Consider the following 15,336-nt stretch of genomic DNA (forward strand, 5'->3'; position numbering starts at 1 on the left):
CTTGGTTGGTGACCTACTGGTGAGCGGTCAACCCCATTCCTTCTTGTCAGGCCCAGTCCCGTCAGCTAACTAGGTGTGGGTTCGCATTTGCTGTGTCTCCTCTACCTATACATGACTCTACCCTCTGAGAGTCCCAGGTTATGGTCCTCTTCAATCGAATGATAGAGTCAGTGTCGGACTCACTCGGAAACAAAAGATAGCACCCATATACCTCTTCCTCAACAGGTGTACCTGGACGTGGTCGCTCACAGATCAGCGCCTCCTAACGTACCACCGCAGCTTGGCGCACGAACTCAGCGGCTTCTCCGCCTCCGTTTTACTTCCACTCATGCCCATGTGCAAAACGGCCCATCCATCTCACTGAGGTTGCACTTGGGTAGGTACCTTCTCAAGGCATTCGGACGGATATTTGGCGCTACTGGCGCATCAGATTCCAAGTGCCGATTTGATGCGACTATCTCCACGTTTTCCACACATGCTTCTAGAAGCCAATGGCCTCTGACCACCAGAGAGGTCCCTGGTCTCAGACCGTCACATGGAAAGGCTGTCTCGTAACATCTCGTCCAATCTTCAATCGCATCCAAGTTCTCAGCTCTCCATCGACTTATTACATCATGACGCATCAAGAAGTCTGTATTACCGCCAATCTATCTATTTCTCCCCCCAGTAAAACAATACTAATACAACCAACATGAGAGTCATGACTAAAACAGGTGATTCACTTCTTAAACAAGGGGGTTGGAGCAATAGAAGGCCTGTTTGGTGTGTTGCTTCGTACATGCTGTACAGTAAGAGGGGAGCGTGGTGGGGGGAAAAGCAGTGGTGCTGTGCGGTGCAGTACATCAGTCTAACATGACGCTATTGTGGTGGAAAAGGATGCCCCCTCCGGTCCATCCGCCCGCCAACCCTATACCTCATGGCTCAGAATGACCAACTAACAATATTATGCGCGCAGACCGTATGCGCAATTTGAAAACGTTTCTCCATGCTGCCGTGAGAAATGAGAGGGTTGCCGGTAAAAGTTGGGGGAGGGGGCCGGGGTTATGTGCCCGGTATGTCATGGTTGCCGCCAGGGCGGATCGGGAACTGCTGACGGCGGCCAGGCACCTCGGCGGGACAGTCGGGATACCCAGCATCTTCGCCCTCGCACTCCTTATCCTCGCACTCTTCGTCGTCGTTATAGTTCTCCTCGCTCTGCGTGCCCTGACTGTCGGATGCCCCTTGGCTGTCAACGGCCGCAGGCTCTTGTACAGCATTGATGTTCTTGTTGTGAAGCTTGCTGTTCTTCTTTCCCTTGTGCTTGCCCTTCTTCATCCTCTCCCATTGAGCTCGACGTCGCTGCTCCAGCTGCCGCTGCTTGCGGTCCTTGATCTCATACTGACGGATGAGAGCCTCGGGCGGATGTCCAAAGATGTCCTCATACTCGCAGAAGTGGCAGATCCAAATATCCTCGGTTTTGGGGGGATGCCGTCTGTTCTCTTCTTGCTTTGCCTGACGGCGTGCTCTGGCAGCGGCCAGGTACTCAGTGGCAGCGTTGCGGCGAGCGGGCTTGGGATTGGCAACCGGTCGTGCATGGGTGTTGCCTGCTGACTTGGCAGCCGTGTCTTTTGGTAAAACATGCGCAGGCTGGGGCAGGGTTGATGGAGCGTAGGCGGTTTGAGACACCTGGGTGCCACGGACGCCGTTCACCAGAGGTGGACGAATGTTCATAGACTGTTGTGGCACCACTCGGCCGGGCCAAGCCGTTACTGCTGAACCACAAGTGAATGTGAACTGGCTGGTTGCTGGAGTCCGTTTCGTATTCAGTTGCTGGTTCAGAAGACTGATGTTTTCTCGGCCTTGATGAGGGGGCAGTTTCTCAGCGTTGGCAATGGCACTGGAAATGATGCCAGTATTTTCGGCTGAGATGAAGGTCAACGTTTATGTCCTGTCAAAGAATAGCAAAGAGTTGTAAAGACTTACTTGGTGGCTTGCCACCCCATTGCACCGGACGTGCCTTGACTCTCCCGACCCAACTGTTACTCGTATCCGGCAGTGGCCGGAGCGGACTCCGCCCGCTTCTCGGACGTCCATACCGGCCACGACCTGGCCCCGCCACGTTGTACATATTGCACACGCCGTACGTTCCTCGGAATCCAGGTCCATAATAGGTTGTACACCCAGGCGGTTCTTCGTCATGGGCGTCCAAAGGCTGCACAGCAAGTGAACCAGAGCTTGGAAGCGACTCGCTGCTGTGATGTGCTCCATTCGAAAGCATCTCGGCAGCTGATGGAATCTTGCGCTTTTTCTTGTTGTTGGTGTGCTCAAAGGTGTCGTATCCATCGGCTGAAGATGACGCTGAATTCGGAGGGTATGGTATTCCGTGCCTGCTGAACTCGGTCTTGACCACGGGGCGTGAGAGACGGCTTGTGGAGTCGAGAGGCACTCGGTTTGCCCGCCTGATCGAAGCATCATCTGCTCCGGTTCCAGCTCGTGACTGTTGGCCAGGCTCGCCGGTGAGCCCGGACAACTGAGACGCTTGAGCATCTGCCGGTGGGCAGGGGTATGAGAAGAGCGGGTGAACGGTCTGCGGGACTCGAGGATACTGGATCGAGCTGGCGACTTCGGCCGAGAGGCGTTCCCGCAACGGTCTCTTCGGCAAGGGCCGTATCGGTCGACCGGGAAACAGCGTAGACACCGTGTCGGCGGACATTTTGGAAGAATGTTCACGTCCTATGGTCGAACGGTAAGTCGACAAGGTTAGCTTGAGAATCCACCAGCCGGCGAGGAAACCGAGCAGAACTGTGAGGAGGGTGATCCAGAAGCCTTGAGAAGCCGGCAGATCAGGAAATTGCCACATGACGGGTGGCGCTTTGTTCATGTTTGGGGGAGGAAAGGGTTGCTGACGAGGTGGTGGAAGGGAAGAAGGGCAAGCAGCGACTTTGCAGAAGGCAACGGGCACTCCTTTCGCATCCGCAAGTGTTGCGATTCCCAAAGTGCCATGGGTGGTGCTGCCGTGGGATAGGGGTCCAACATGGGAAGGAGCGCATCAACCTACCCGACAAGATTTACATAGTACCCCAAACCCTCAGAGCCAGTGCCAGTCGATAGCTGAACAACAAAGCTTGACTACCACAACCGGCCGCAGATATACCCCTCCTTGAGTCTATCGGTTTGCTTCGTCTGGAATTGAACAAACTTGATGGTTTATCCTTTCTCGCTTGCTTCGTTCAGTGATGGCTGGCAGCAGCAGGCAGCTAGCAAGAGGCACCACAAGGCAAGCTCGGCGAGGGGAGTCTCGGTTGGCTCCTTTGAGGTCGTCGACACCGGGGTCGGCTGTCTGCCCAAATGATGCGTCAGCGCTCTCCACTTTCTTACAATCAACTCACCCGCTTGCAGTAGTTCCTCAATGGCATCAACTGCAAGAGTTGTCCAGGTGTCCTGTCCTCTGTCGCTGTCATCCTCGGCTGAGAGCAACCATGAGGGGCAACACCACCACCAAGGGCCATTTGAAAGCGAGGGAGCTAGGGAGAAGGGTGCCGAGTCTGGGCTGATCAACTGCCTGGGGCAACCCACCTGCAAGTCGATAGCAAATTGGAAAACCAGAGGCTCACAATAACTCGGGAAACCAAAGGATGCTAAGCAGCAATGAAGCTATCAAAGTGGAAGTCGATGGAAACGAAGATGTTTTGATGAGTGCTCAGCAGGCGAACAGAGAATGAGCGAGCGAACAGTGTTCAGTGCTGGCAGTCCACGACCTACTCGAGGACAAATTACATAATCCGGCCGGACTGCCCACCCCTCCTCCTTATCAACAACATCTTATCGTCCGTTTTAGCGTATCCGACAATATCCCGTGAGCTGCTAGCGCGGGGCTCTGACACACGTCCATCCACACACTGTGTGCCTCCAGGGCTTCGACACCCCTGCTTGGGAATGCTAATTCCACAGTGGCCGTGAATTCTACCGGGAGAGCTAAAAGGGATTTGATACAGAGAAGCCATGGTTGGATACATATGCAGAGGGACTGGCTAGTAGTTATGGGGGAGACCTTGGCCAATGTTGTACTCTCACCAGACATGGACATTGCACGTGTCGCTGTTCTGTTACGGATCGACAAGCCTGGTATATATATCATACATACTTGAACACGGTTGAAAGATAGTCAGAAACACGCCGAGGATAATTAGCAGATCTCCATAGATAGCTGATCTGCTATTAAAGCGGTTATAATGATGGCTTCGAGGCCTGCTGATTCACAAAAGGTCTTGGCGGAAAATGCTGTCATGGGGCAGATGTGATGGTCTGTATAGTCCTTTCTTAGCAGGACAAGGAAGACTACACTTCTATTATGTATGAGAAAAATGCAGCCATGTCCAAGACCAAAGAGTTTGATTCAGGTTTGTTTGGACCTGGCTGGATCTCTAGGTATCTATTGACTTTCGCACCACCACATGTCTCTTGGCTTTGGTGAGTCTTAGTCACTGATGTCATGTTGGCGCGTTTGTTCCATCCCGCGTGTATGTTGATGCAAGAGCGCCAAAGGCCCACAAAACTTCCGAATTCGGATGGAATCCACTTGACCAGATTTCGTACCTGCTGCAAAGGTACACCAGAGAGGGTTGTGAAGAACTCGCGTAGAGGCTTAAGGGGATCAATTTTTGTGGGGGAACTGCTTCTCAGTCAATGGGAGCTTAGCTGCCTTCAATTGTCCAGCTCACCATGACGGCTGGAAAAACACGAACAGCAATTGGCATCTTTGGTGCCCTTGCAAAGCATGGTACTCTTGAAAGAAGTGTACGCTGTAGAAAGAATTGGGGCAGAGCTCCCAGGCTGGCCCCACATGGCCCAAGTGCGGTGCCAAAATTGCTGGAGAACGCTTCGGGGAAAATGTGGTGGTGCGCTGCTGGGTCCCCAGAGCGCTTCTGCCAGTCGCTTCCACTCGCTCCAGTCCAGTCTCTCCCATCTGGCCCTCTCCTCCTCCTCCTCCTCCTCCTCCTCCTCCTCCTCCTCCTACCGCTCTCACCACCGACTTTCTTGCGCTCACCTGTCGCTGGACATCCATGCTGTCTCTGCAGTGGCTGAAGTCATGAGAATCACTTCTTTTCCAAAGAGACACTGTGGATTCCGCCCATACCTTCGCAGATTAACCTAGCACCACACTCGCAGCTGCGCCAGCCATCTCGACGCCCCTAGTTGTCCTCTCAACCACCGCGTCGCATTTTTCCTCCCCTAGTCGGAACACCCTCATCTCTTCAGCTTCTGGCCAGCTCTTGACAATTGAGCACCAGCAGGACTCTTGGCGGCACTACATTGTGCTGTCACCCTCTCTCAGAGCTCGCTCTCGGATCTGTCGTCTCTCGGCCCGGCACCACCATCTTCTCTCCTGCAGACCCGACACCCTTTGCTGGAGAGCACCCTGCCTCGAGAACCGAGTATTCTGTTGAGCCCGACAGATATCTGGGTACATCTCTACACTACTATCCTTCGGCTTCAGTATTTTGAGCCCTACTGGCGGAATCACATCACGGCAGACTGTGTCGCGCTTCGCCCATTTTTGCACCAACGGTGGTGCGAACATTGCCTCGACCTTTCCACCCATCTTGGCCGAATCGTCCACAGAAACGTCGACAAACTCGAACATTCTCGTAATCACCCGATCTCGACGTCTACATAACTATTCGACACGAGACTTGAACTTTCAGAAATCCTGTCGGTCAGCCTCGGTCGTCAGATCTCGTGTCGCTAGGGCTTCCCCGATTAAGCGCCGCTTGCCCACACACTCGCGCACCCCTTCGCGCGCCCCTTACACCTGCGTACAGGCCTGCACCTCGATTACACTCTCGCATTTTTACTGCCCCTCTCGGAGCGGCTTCACGTGGCAAGCAATGGCAGGACTCGATCCCAGACGGTCTTCGAGGGCGCGCGCTACCCAGTCACAGTCACAAGTATCCTCATCGAGCTCCAGTGCCTCGGGGCGGCCGGAACGTAGCTCGAGGCACTTCAACAAAGCTGGCTCTCCACAAAAATCGGCATCCGCTGGGTCGCTGTCCTCCGAACCACCGGAAGATACAATCACTGCCGACGATACATTCGCCACACGCCGTCGAACCCGTGGACAGGTGGACGATCGGGACAGAGCTGGCGTCAAGGCCGAAGCGGCCGACATGACCAGCGCCGACGATGATGTTCAAGAAGAGGACGAGGCCGTTCGCTGCGTGTGCGGCAACGAGGAGTACCCAGGGCCACCACCCCTGGAAGATGAACCTAGACATGGGGCCAAGGGGGCTGTGGACGTTGACCCAATATTCTTAGCTTCTGTCACGGATGATGTTGCCGGGTTTTTCGTGCAGTGTGATGTTTGCAAAGTTTGGCAGCACGGCGGCTGCGTTGGAATCATGACCAATCCCGGTCCCGATGAGTATTTTTGCGAGCTCTGTCGCCGTGATCTTCACAAATTATGGACAGCTTCCAACGGGTAAGTATGAATCTTTTCCGTACCGTTCTGTGATCGCGCTGGGACGCTGGGCTCAGCTGTGCTCAACAGCTGAGTGCGGACCCGAGATCATGTTTCACCAGCTTGCACCATCCCCGGGCGTTGGGAGGTCACAGACCATCAATCAATCAAGTTGCTGACATCGTGGCTCGTCGCAGGAATACCTACTCTTTCTATCTTCCCTTGCGCCGACAATCGAGGACCTCGTCGAGATCTGCGTCTCTGAACAAAGAAGGCACACGATCGCCCACCAAAGAGAAGGAAACGCGAAGCGGACGAGCCACCTCGGCGAACCAAGCTTCGAAACGGCGGTCGACTATGAACAGCCGCGAGGCTGCTTATGACGAAGCGGAAGCTCTGAGAAGGGCCATTGAGGCCAGCAAAGAGGAAGCTCATCTCGAGCCCGAGGGCGTTCCTAGGCGGCCTAAGAGGGGGCGAAGCGACAGCGAGGAGTACGTGCCGTTGGCTGCGGTCAGTAGCGTTGCTAACTTTGATCAAAGGAAGCAGGAGGGTGCCAAAAGGCAACGCACCAGCTCTCGATCAGTGTCTCCATCCGTCGACAAGACGGCCGACGACTCGGACGATCCCAAAGGTCCTAGTCGAAACGGGAACAAGTCAAAGCCGCGCGGCGGCGCACGCAATAACCGGAACGAGAAGCTTTCCGAAAAGGAGGAAAAAGAAAGACAACGGCAAGAGGCCGCGAACAAGAGAAAGGGGAGGGCCGAACGTCGGCGAGCTGATGGTACGGCGTCCACGAGTTTTGTGAAGGTGTCCGAGGCTCACACGGATGCAGATTCAGATCCTTCAGAAGAGCTGCCGTTGGCAGCTCGGGCCGTAGTCAGCAAGGCGGTAGCACCAGTCACCGGAGACACGAGCACAAGCGAGACGGTCGCAGAGACTGTTCAGCAGCCCTCCGCCCCAGAACAGCAGCAGCCTCCTCCAGCATCGCAACCGACCCCTGACTCGCCGCCCACGCCTGCCATATCACAGGCCAAGACGGACAAGAAAAAGTCGCACAAACGAAAAGGGCGCAACCAGTACACGCGCGATGACGAAGCCTCGCCGGCACGGTCGGTTTCCCGAGATATCCAGAAAGACGAGCATCCTCCGACAGGAAAGGGGCACCACCACGGAGACGGCGTCGGAAAGGCGGCACACTCTCGATCGCGAGGTGGGATGAGCAGCAAAGTCACGATGAATGACATGAAGAGGAGGGCAGCGGCTTTGCTGGAATTTATCTCCAGAACACAGGTGGAGCTTGCTGGAGAGACGGCAGAAGACGCAGCGAGGAATGACGTGGCAAAGGCGGCTATTGTCAATCCCACTAGCGCACCTGCGGTAACGAATGGCACAAACGGTATCACCACCGATGATTCGACCCAGAACACATCGACAACAGGGCCGACTTCGGCACTGGAGAGTCAAGAACGGGAGTTCAAAGAGCTTGGATGTGTTGAAATGATGGACAGCCTGACGAGGCGGTTGGTCAAATGGCAGCAAGAATATGCTGTATAGTTTTATGGGAGGCTGGAAGAAAAGGCTTTACTCAGGGGGGGCATATCATTATCTCTTTTGTATTTTGCATTGGCGGCGTTGGCCGGAGGGTTTGTTTTGTTTGGGTCAGGGGGGTGGGTAATCTTTCATTGGCATATTTTGGCACTGGTACCGGGCGTAGGCACCACGAGCGCAGAAACCAGTCACTGATGGCGCGGGGAAACTTTTTGGTCATCTTTACATTCTCGAAAAGCAGAGCTTTGCTGTTCTCATTTGTTTTCTCTGCTCAACTACGTCGGTGGGACACTTTAGCAATACCCCTTGCTGCGGACATCTTGGATTCTTTGAGGGAGGTCGGCTGGGTGGGTTTGTTTTGGTTTTGGGAAAGGATTCTGTATCTAGGGTGGTGGTTCATAGTGTACAAAAGAAGTTTCGAGGAAGAATTGATATCCATCATCGAACATGTGTTGATGAGTAGTCTGTAAATATGATTGTATCCGTGCATTGACCCCGTTACGTGCTCCATCGACATCAAAAATCGAAGGGCTTGGCATCTCATGGACCTCTCTCATCAACTGCATGTAAATCCCAACGAGACCAACTCGCCGCCATTCTGCACATAGTAAGTGTTGTTTTGAGGACTCCAGCTGTCGATCTTGAGAGACCAGTCAACTGACACAACAACAGGTCTTTATTTTCCTTCATTATCGGCTCACAGCCCTCCCACCATGCCCCGGATAAGTCCCCGGGCCGCCGTGAGGGCAGCCTCCAAGGCGACCTCTGAGCTATCTCAGTCCACACCCAACCCCATAACCCCAATATCAACCATGATCAACCAGCGGGCCATCCCCTCCGATGCCAGCGAAGAGCTCGCGGCATTCAGATCAAAAGCTCCAAAGCCAAAACCAGAACAACCCCCACCAGTCTCAACCCGTTACCCTCATCAAAAACCACATCGTGGTTATGGACCCGCTTCACAACAACAACAACAACAACAACAACAACAACAACAACAACAACAACAACAACAACAACAACAACAACAAGCACGACCAGAGAAAGAACCCATCCCCATCGATTTTACGGGCTTTGTTCCTAGGGATAAATTCGAAATCTCCACCTCGCTCCCTCGATCCTACTTTCTGGGCCATCACAGCGCCGCCCTCAACAAAATGCGCCAGTCCCTCTCCAACGTGGGTCTCATCCTCGAGCTTCGAGACTTCCGGGTCCCAATCTCCTCTTGGAACCCGGTATTGGAAGAATCGCTATCCTCCACCTCCGCCGGTGTCCCGAGATCACGGATTATCGTCTATACCAAACGGGACCTCGCCCCCCCAGCGCAAATGACTCCCCACGGGCGACCGGTGCCGGGCACGCAACCACCGGGGAATGTCGTTCGGGTTTTGAGGACCTTTCACAGGCCGCCGAGGGTGAATAATGTAAAGGACATCATTTTCTTGGGTATGGGGCCTCATGGAGCGTCTTTGCAGCCGTTGCTGGACGGGATAAGGGATGTCGCACGGGAGATGGACTCCCTCACTGGGCTGAGGGTGATGGTGGTGGGGATGCCGAACGCGGGCAAGTCCACCCTGCTGAACAGACTCAGGAGTCACAGTCTACATTTGGGCAAGGCGGCCAAGACGGGGGCGCAACCTGGCGTGACGAGAAAGTTGGGAACGCCGGTTAGGATTCTTCCCGGGGAGGACTCGGGCGATCCGGAGAGCATGGGGCTGGGGGAGGGGGTTTTCATCGTCGACACGCCGGGTGTGTTTGTGCCGTACGTTTCTGAGCCGGAGGCCATGTTGAAGCTGGCGCTGGTGGGGTGTGTAAAGGACGGGATCATTCCTGCTGTTACTGTGGCTGACTACCTCTTGTATCGGTTAAACCTGGTCAGGGAGACGACATACCTGCAAAGGTTTGGGATGGGGAGGCCGACGAATGATGTGCATCAGTTTTTGAGGGCGGCGGCAAGACGGACGGGGAAGTTGAGGAAGGGAGGAGATGAGAGTATGGAACATGCGGCCGACTGGGTTATTCAGGAGTGGAGGAAGGGGAATCTGGGGAGGTTGTTGCTTGACGAGGTGACTCCCAAGAAACTGGAGGAGGCGATGGAGCTGGCGAGGGAGCCGAGTCTGAGTATGAACCAGGCGAGGAAGAGGGAGAAGGTGGCGAGGAAGGAGAGGAATGAGGCTAAGAGGGCTGGTGGTGGGGAGAGTGCTTGAGGGGTGTGTAGAACGATGAGTTATTGTACGTTTTTGTATACTAGGTGATTGGGTTTCCAATACGGGAACATGCAAACCGATTCTTCGCGTGAAAAGATAATGTCCAAAAGCGACGTTCCCATATGCAGTTTATCTATGTCTCTCTCTATATGCAGCCCACCATATGATCTATCATACACACCACCGTTCCTCGTCACTTTCTTTGTACATTGACCCTCAGTAGAGAGATGCAGTTGCTTTTATACACACAACAGATTTCCTTCCATCACCCCACTCCTTATTTTTCCCCGGCCCCCACCCAGTCCCCAAACCACTTCACCCCCTCCTTCTTCACCTCCCCATCCTCCCCAACCAGCACCTCTCCCCTCGCAAACTTCCCCACCGCCTCGAGATACTCCCTTGTCAACTCTTCCACGCTCTTCTCCTTGACCTCCGGCTTCTCAGCCGGCTCAGCCATAACCAGAGCCTCATCGATGGCTTCCACCAAATCAGCCCCCTCCCCAATCTCCCCCATGACCTCCTCCGCTGCCAGGAACCTTTCATCCTCCTGCTCGGCTACCCCCTCTTCCACAACCCCCTCCTTAGCAGCCTCAACAGGCACCGCATCCAACGCAACCTCACTCCTCACCCCCCTCCTAAACCCCCCGCTAACATGCGTGTATCTCATCCTAAAACCCCCCCACTCACTCATGATCATCCGATGGATCTCCAGTCCCGCAAACATGTAATCCATCTCCACCTCCCCTTCCTCCCCTTCCTCCCCTTCCTTCCCAGCAAACAATCTCCTCGGCAACCTCAACCCATCCAAACTCGCCGGTGTCGCCAGCTTCTCCTCCCACGGCTTAAGCGTGCTGTCCCTGAGGAACTCAAACATCGGCTCGGCGTGCTCCTTGATCCCTGTCCCCGGGAGATCATAGTACTTTGTCTGATGAAGCCTCACGTCAGAGGGTGATTCGGGGAGGGGGAGGTCGGCGTCGTGGTCGTTGATCACCGCGCGGAGGTCCTTGAGTTCTTTGATCTCGCGGTGGTCCGACTCGATGCGGACTTCCAAATTGGGGGCCGAAGAGATGAGGGATGGGTCGGTGTCAGGGGCGGGGATGAACCGGAGGACTGTGATCATGTGCCAGAGCCCGGGGTTTTTGAGGTTGGATTCGAGAGACAGGAAACGGACACAGGGCAGGACAGGGGCGAATGTTCGAGGGAGATCGGGGGCCGGAGGGGCGGTGGTTGAGGGGGAAACGGAGGAGAAGAGGACATGGCCAAAAACGGCGGTGGTGTCGGTTTTGGGGTGGAGGGACCAGCCGGGGGAGTAGTCGGCTTTGTTGACGGGGAGGGCTTCGGTGCGGTCTTTGAATTCGATGGGGTGGGTGACGATGGAGGTGGGGATTGGGTTTTTGGTGGATGAGGTTGTTGTCGTTTGGTCGGGGGGGGAAACATCCTCATCGTCGGTTGCTCGTGTTGATTTTGGTGGGACCTTGTTCGTGGCGGCTGTCCATCTGGCCCAAGACTTGCTGCGCTCGTGCCAGGGGAGCTTGGGACCGCAGTCCACCTCGGGAACAAAGCGAGCCTTGGAGGAAGCCTCGGGGGTTTCAACCAGGGACCGAGAAGCACGAGGGTCCTCACGGTAGGCGTAGCTCAACAGACGGAGCACCTGCTCGCCGTGGTTTTCGGTGACTGCGTCTCGTCCAGGCAGCTGAATCCAGGTGACGAGGATCTTGTCGCCGGACGGGCTACGGCGAATAATGCTGTTTGTCATGGTTTCGACCTGATTCAAAACCGCCGGCTCGATCGCCAGAGGCCCTGGGGTGATGAAGCTGGCGTTGAACTGAACTGTTTTCATGTGGGACAGCAGCTGGTTGAGACGGTCGAGAATCAAGTCAGCAGTGTGTTTGGGTGCGGTGATCGAAAGGTATTGCGAGCTGGGGAACATCTCGATCTGCTTTCCGTTTTTCAACAGGGTGCGCGAGATATCTCTTAACCACCTCTTACCACCAAGGGTCAGCATGTCAAACTCGGCCTTTCGCAGCTTCACATCCAAGTAGCCTTGTCCCTCGAGAACACGGCTGCACGACAGATCCCAGCACATGCGCATCAAACGCACCACCAGCTTCTCCTTGGGAGGAGCCCCTTGGGAAACGTAACCCCAAAGCTTTCCATCCAGATCTGGCGGGGTGTTTTCAGCGGCCGCAACCCATGGGCGGATCTCCAAAATCCAGGGAGGGACTGTCGTGTTGGCATCTCCCGGATCTTTGAATTGGCGGGCCGAGTTCCACGTCTCAACATATGCGTTGAGTTGGGGAACCGTGAAACCTTGCATGAGAGTATCCTTGAGCGTGACAAATTCCTCCTCGTTCAGCACCCGCTCGTCTGCCGGTCGCAGCTCGTGAATGTTGAGCAGTATTTCCTCCGAGGTGAGACTACCAGCGCCCCCTTCAAGCAGATTCTGCAACATAGCCGAAGTCTGCCCCAGCTCTAGATCTTTGCCTCCCGTGGTGAGTTTTTCCAGTCGCCTAAGGGGCTTTTTTCGAAGCACGATTGCCGTCGCTGGCTTGCCCAGCATATCCAACCCCAGGTTCTCCCTTTCAGCTTCGACAAGTTGCCCCTTGGACTTCCAGCTTTTCGAGTCTTTCGAGTCTTTGAATTGAGGAAAGGGCCAGTACATGCTCTTGTTTGCGGCATGTTCGCCCGATCTTCTGGATCTGTCGCTCCACGCGGGTGGGTGCTCGCTCCATGCGGCTGGGTTCTCTGGACTTTCGAAACCGCCATCACTTTGGTCTTCTACCAGGCCCTCACTCCAAAGCCGTTGGCCATACTCCTCGATTTCCCGCGCAATATCCTGCTGGATTTCCTGCTGGATTTCCTGCTGAATTTTCTCTCCGCTAGCCTCTGGGCTTCTCTTTTGTTCCTCCTCGGCAGCTTCCAGTTCCCATGGGGCTGGCTCGAGGATCCTCTGAATTCTTTTCCTCTTCTTGACTTCTGTCACCTCGACTTCGAAGAAATTTTCCGTCGTGATCTCGGGTTCGTCTTCAGAGCTCGGTTTCGACCCGGACGAAGAACCAGCAGCGTAGCATCGTGAATGCGATCGTTGACGCGAAAGCGGCAAAACGGTATGCCTGGACAGCGCGGGGAGCGAAGAAACAGGTCGACTTCCAAAGTATCTCGACGATCGGTTTGCGACTCTTGCGCCGGTGCCCGAAGCCGACAGAAAACCCGAACCTGCAGCGCCTGCCAACTGAAGCCGGCACCTCAAGCAAACAAAGCTGGCGCTGCCAGTCACCTGTCGCCTGAGCATTTGATTTGGTGTTTTCCTTTTTCCTTGAACTTCAAACCCAATGAGAGAAATATCACCGCCAAGAGCCCGTTTCTTTTGCCGTATGTCGAAAAAATTAAGATGTCGCTCTCACCATACCCAGTCGCAACTTCTGCGACAACGAGCACCTTGCAGATTGAATATTTTAGGTGGGTCCTTCACAACGTCCCCAACCCACTTTCCAACTTCCCGGCAGGCAAAAAACCATAAAAAAAAACCAATAAAAAAAAGAAAACAAAGGCACATGGGGTCACGTAAAGTAACAGCTGGCGTTTGACGCGCCAAGAATCAATTAAACTATGTTGGACGCGTTTTCCTTTTCCCCCCACCATTTTCATTTCATCAACCCCAGAGTCACTGTCTGACATCATCGCCGATACGAACACCCTCTTTGTTAGCCGCCATCAAACCAACCGACAGTCTCATGTATGCCAGTTCCACCGCCCTTCGATGCAGGGATGAGTATATGCTTGAGACAATGCCCAGACTCCAGCAGAGCCGCCGCCAACGGCCGGTCGATGAGGATGAAGATGTCGACATGCATGAGCCACAAGATGATCAATACGCCTCAGATGGTGCTGCCGATGAAATGATGAATGGCCCTCCAAACGAGGAGCTCAGCCAGTTGATAAAAGGATTGGTCCGGTATGCCATCGCATGTGATTTCTCACGGACCCCCATTCGGAGAGACGCCATTAGGGAGAAAGGTTTGTGTCCTTTTTTTTTTCTTTCTTTTCTTCCTGCCCCTCCCATGATACCATATATACTAACCCCCTCCCTCCTTAGTTCTCGGTACAAATGGCCGGCAGTTCAAAACAGCATTTGCCGGAGCTCAGAAACAGCTCCGAGCAGTTTTTGGCATGGAAATGGTGGAACTTCCAGCTAGGGATAAGAATCTCATGACCACCGAGCAGAAGCGGAAAGCCGCCAAAAGCCAGTCCCAAAAGGAAGCCACATCGAATGCCTACATTCTTACCAACATCCTGCCAGAGGAGCTTCGAACCCCCGCTCTCACCCGGCCCTCAAAGGTCGTGTCCGCCGAAGGTGAAGCAGCGTACACGGCCCTGTACACCACGATCATCTCGCTCATCACCATCTCGGGAGGCGAGCTCAGTGATACCCGCCTCAGGAGGCATCTGGCCCGGCTCAACGCCGCCGAATATATGCCCAGCATGAACCCAAACGATCCTGCTAACCCCACGGAGAAGACCGACGTTGTGCTACAGAGGATGATCAAACATGGGTATCTGGTCAGGATGGTGGATAACAGGGGCAACGGCGACGACGACTCTACTACGTGGCATGTTGGACCAAGAGGGAAGGCAGAGGTGCCCAAGGAGTCAATTGCGGGCTTTGTCAGGACCATCTACGGTGGCTCGGACCCAGAGTTGGAGTCAAAGATTCAGATTAGCTTAAAGGGCGTCAAGGAGAGGAAACCGGAGATACGTGAGCAGGAGCAGGAGCAGGAGCAGGAGCAGGGATTGAGTGATGAAGATGAGGTCCAGGAGGACGAGGAGATGCAAGAGGCCGGACCGAGTAATGGGCAGAGAAGGAGGCATGCGTAAAAAGGAAGGGACACGCATACCATGGAATCAAGGTGTTTTGGCGTCTAAAGGGGTATCATTGTAGAATTCGTCCTATGGGTATTTGCGATCGTCTGGGATTGGCCAGGAGGCCGTACTGTTATCACCTGCAGCGATGATACTGGGAACTGCCAGGGGCGAGCATCCTCCCAGGTGTTGCATCAGCCACCATGAGCGTGTTGGAAAAGAGATGGGCTACTTTGGCTGGCCTGATTGATCACCCCCAACTTGCCCGTTCCTGTGGTGTTTACT

The 15,336-nt window shown here is 54.6% G+C and overlaps 5 protein-coding genes across 5 annotated transcripts; 3 read left to right on the forward strand and 2 right to left on the reverse strand.

Annotated features, from left to right (window-relative positions):
- Nucleotides 1-459: 459 nt before the first annotated feature.
- QC764_120150 (uncharacterized protein) lies at nt 460-3,766 on the reverse strand. The gene is made up of 2 exons (XM_062943275.1): nt 1,963-3,766; nt 460-1,901 (listed from the first exon to the last, which is right to left on the reverse strand). The coding sequence occupies exons 1-2, from the start codon at nt 2,858-2,860 to the stop codon at nt 1,042-1,044; spliced, it is 1,758 nt and encodes a 585-aa protein (XP_062806355.1). The 5' UTR covers nt 2,861-3,766; the 3' UTR covers nt 460-1,041.
- Nucleotides 3,767-4,917: 1,151 nt separating this feature from the next.
- CTI6 (Histone deacetylase complex subunit) lies at nt 4,918-8,412 on the forward strand. The gene is made up of 5 exons (XM_062943276.1): nt 4,918-4,971; nt 4,993-6,457; nt 6,514-6,927; nt 6,976-7,217; nt 7,269-8,412. Exons 2-5 carry the CDS (start codon nt 5,868-5,870, stop codon nt 7,988-7,990), a joined length of 1,968 nt encoding a protein of 655 aa, XP_062806356.1. The 5' UTR covers nt 4,918-4,971; nt 4,993-5,867; the 3' UTR covers nt 7,991-8,412.
- A 285-nt stretch (nt 8,413-8,697) lies between these two features.
- On the forward strand, nt 8,698-10,191 carry mtg1 (Mitochondrial GTPase 1; the record flags this gene model as incomplete). Its single annotated transcript, XM_062943277.1, has 1 exon — nt 8,698-10,191. One exon carries the CDS (start codon nt 8,698-8,700, stop codon nt 10,189-10,191), a length of 1,494 nt encoding a protein of 497 aa, XP_062806357.1.
- A 277-nt stretch (nt 10,192-10,468) lies between these two features.
- Nucleotides 10,469-13,483, reverse strand: QC764_120180 (uncharacterized protein; the record flags this gene model as incomplete). The annotated part of the gene is made up of 1 exon (XM_062943278.1): nt 10,469-13,483. The coding sequence occupies one exon, from the start codon at nt 13,481-13,483 to the stop codon at nt 10,469-10,471; it is 3,015 nt and encodes a 1,004-aa protein (XP_062806358.1).
- A 215-nt stretch (nt 13,484-13,698) lies between these two features.
- QC764_120190 (uncharacterized protein) lies at nt 13,699-15,066 on the forward strand (the record flags this gene model as incomplete). Its single annotated transcript, XM_062943279.1, is given in 3 exon segments — nt 13,699-14,208; nt 14,288-14,943; nt 14,956-15,066. The coding sequence occupies 3 exon segments, from the start codon at nt 13,926-13,928 to the stop codon at nt 15,064-15,066; spliced, it is 1,050 nt and encodes a 349-aa protein (XP_062806359.1). The 5' UTR covers nt 13,699-13,925.
- Nucleotides 15,067-15,336: the final 270 nt, after the last annotated feature.

This window comes from Podospora pseudoanserina, chromosome 1, assembly GCF_035222485.1.
Source record: "Podospora pseudoanserina strain CBS 124.78 chromosome 1, whole genome shotgun sequence".
In the NCBI taxonomy this organism is placed as follows: domain Eukaryota; kingdom Fungi; phylum Ascomycota; class Sordariomycetes; order Sordariales; family Podosporaceae; genus Podospora; species Podospora pseudoanserina.

Excerpts from the sequence above, each read along its gene's own strand:
- QC764_120150 (XM_062943275.1), bottom strand. The coding sequence starts at position 2,860 with ATGAACAAAGCGCCACCCGTCATGTGGCAATTTCCTGATCTGCCGGCT. Across the intron at positions 1,902-1,962 it reads ATGGGGTGGCAAGCCACCAA|CCGAAAATACTGGCATCATT; the intron begins GTAAGTCTTTAC and ends CCTTCATCTCAG.
- CTI6 (XM_062943276.1), top strand. The coding sequence starts at position 5,868 with ATGGCAGGACTCGATCCCAGACGGTCTTCGAGGGCGCGCGCTACCCAG. Across the intron at positions 6,928-6,975 it reads GGGCGAAGCGACAGCGAGGA|GAAGCAGGAGGGTGCCAAAA; the intron begins GTACGTGCCGTT and ends CTTTGATCAAAG. Across the intron at positions 7,218-7,268 it reads CGAACGTCGGCGAGCTGATG|ATTCAGATCCTTCAGAAGAG; the intron begins GTACGGCGTCCA and ends ACACGGATGCAG.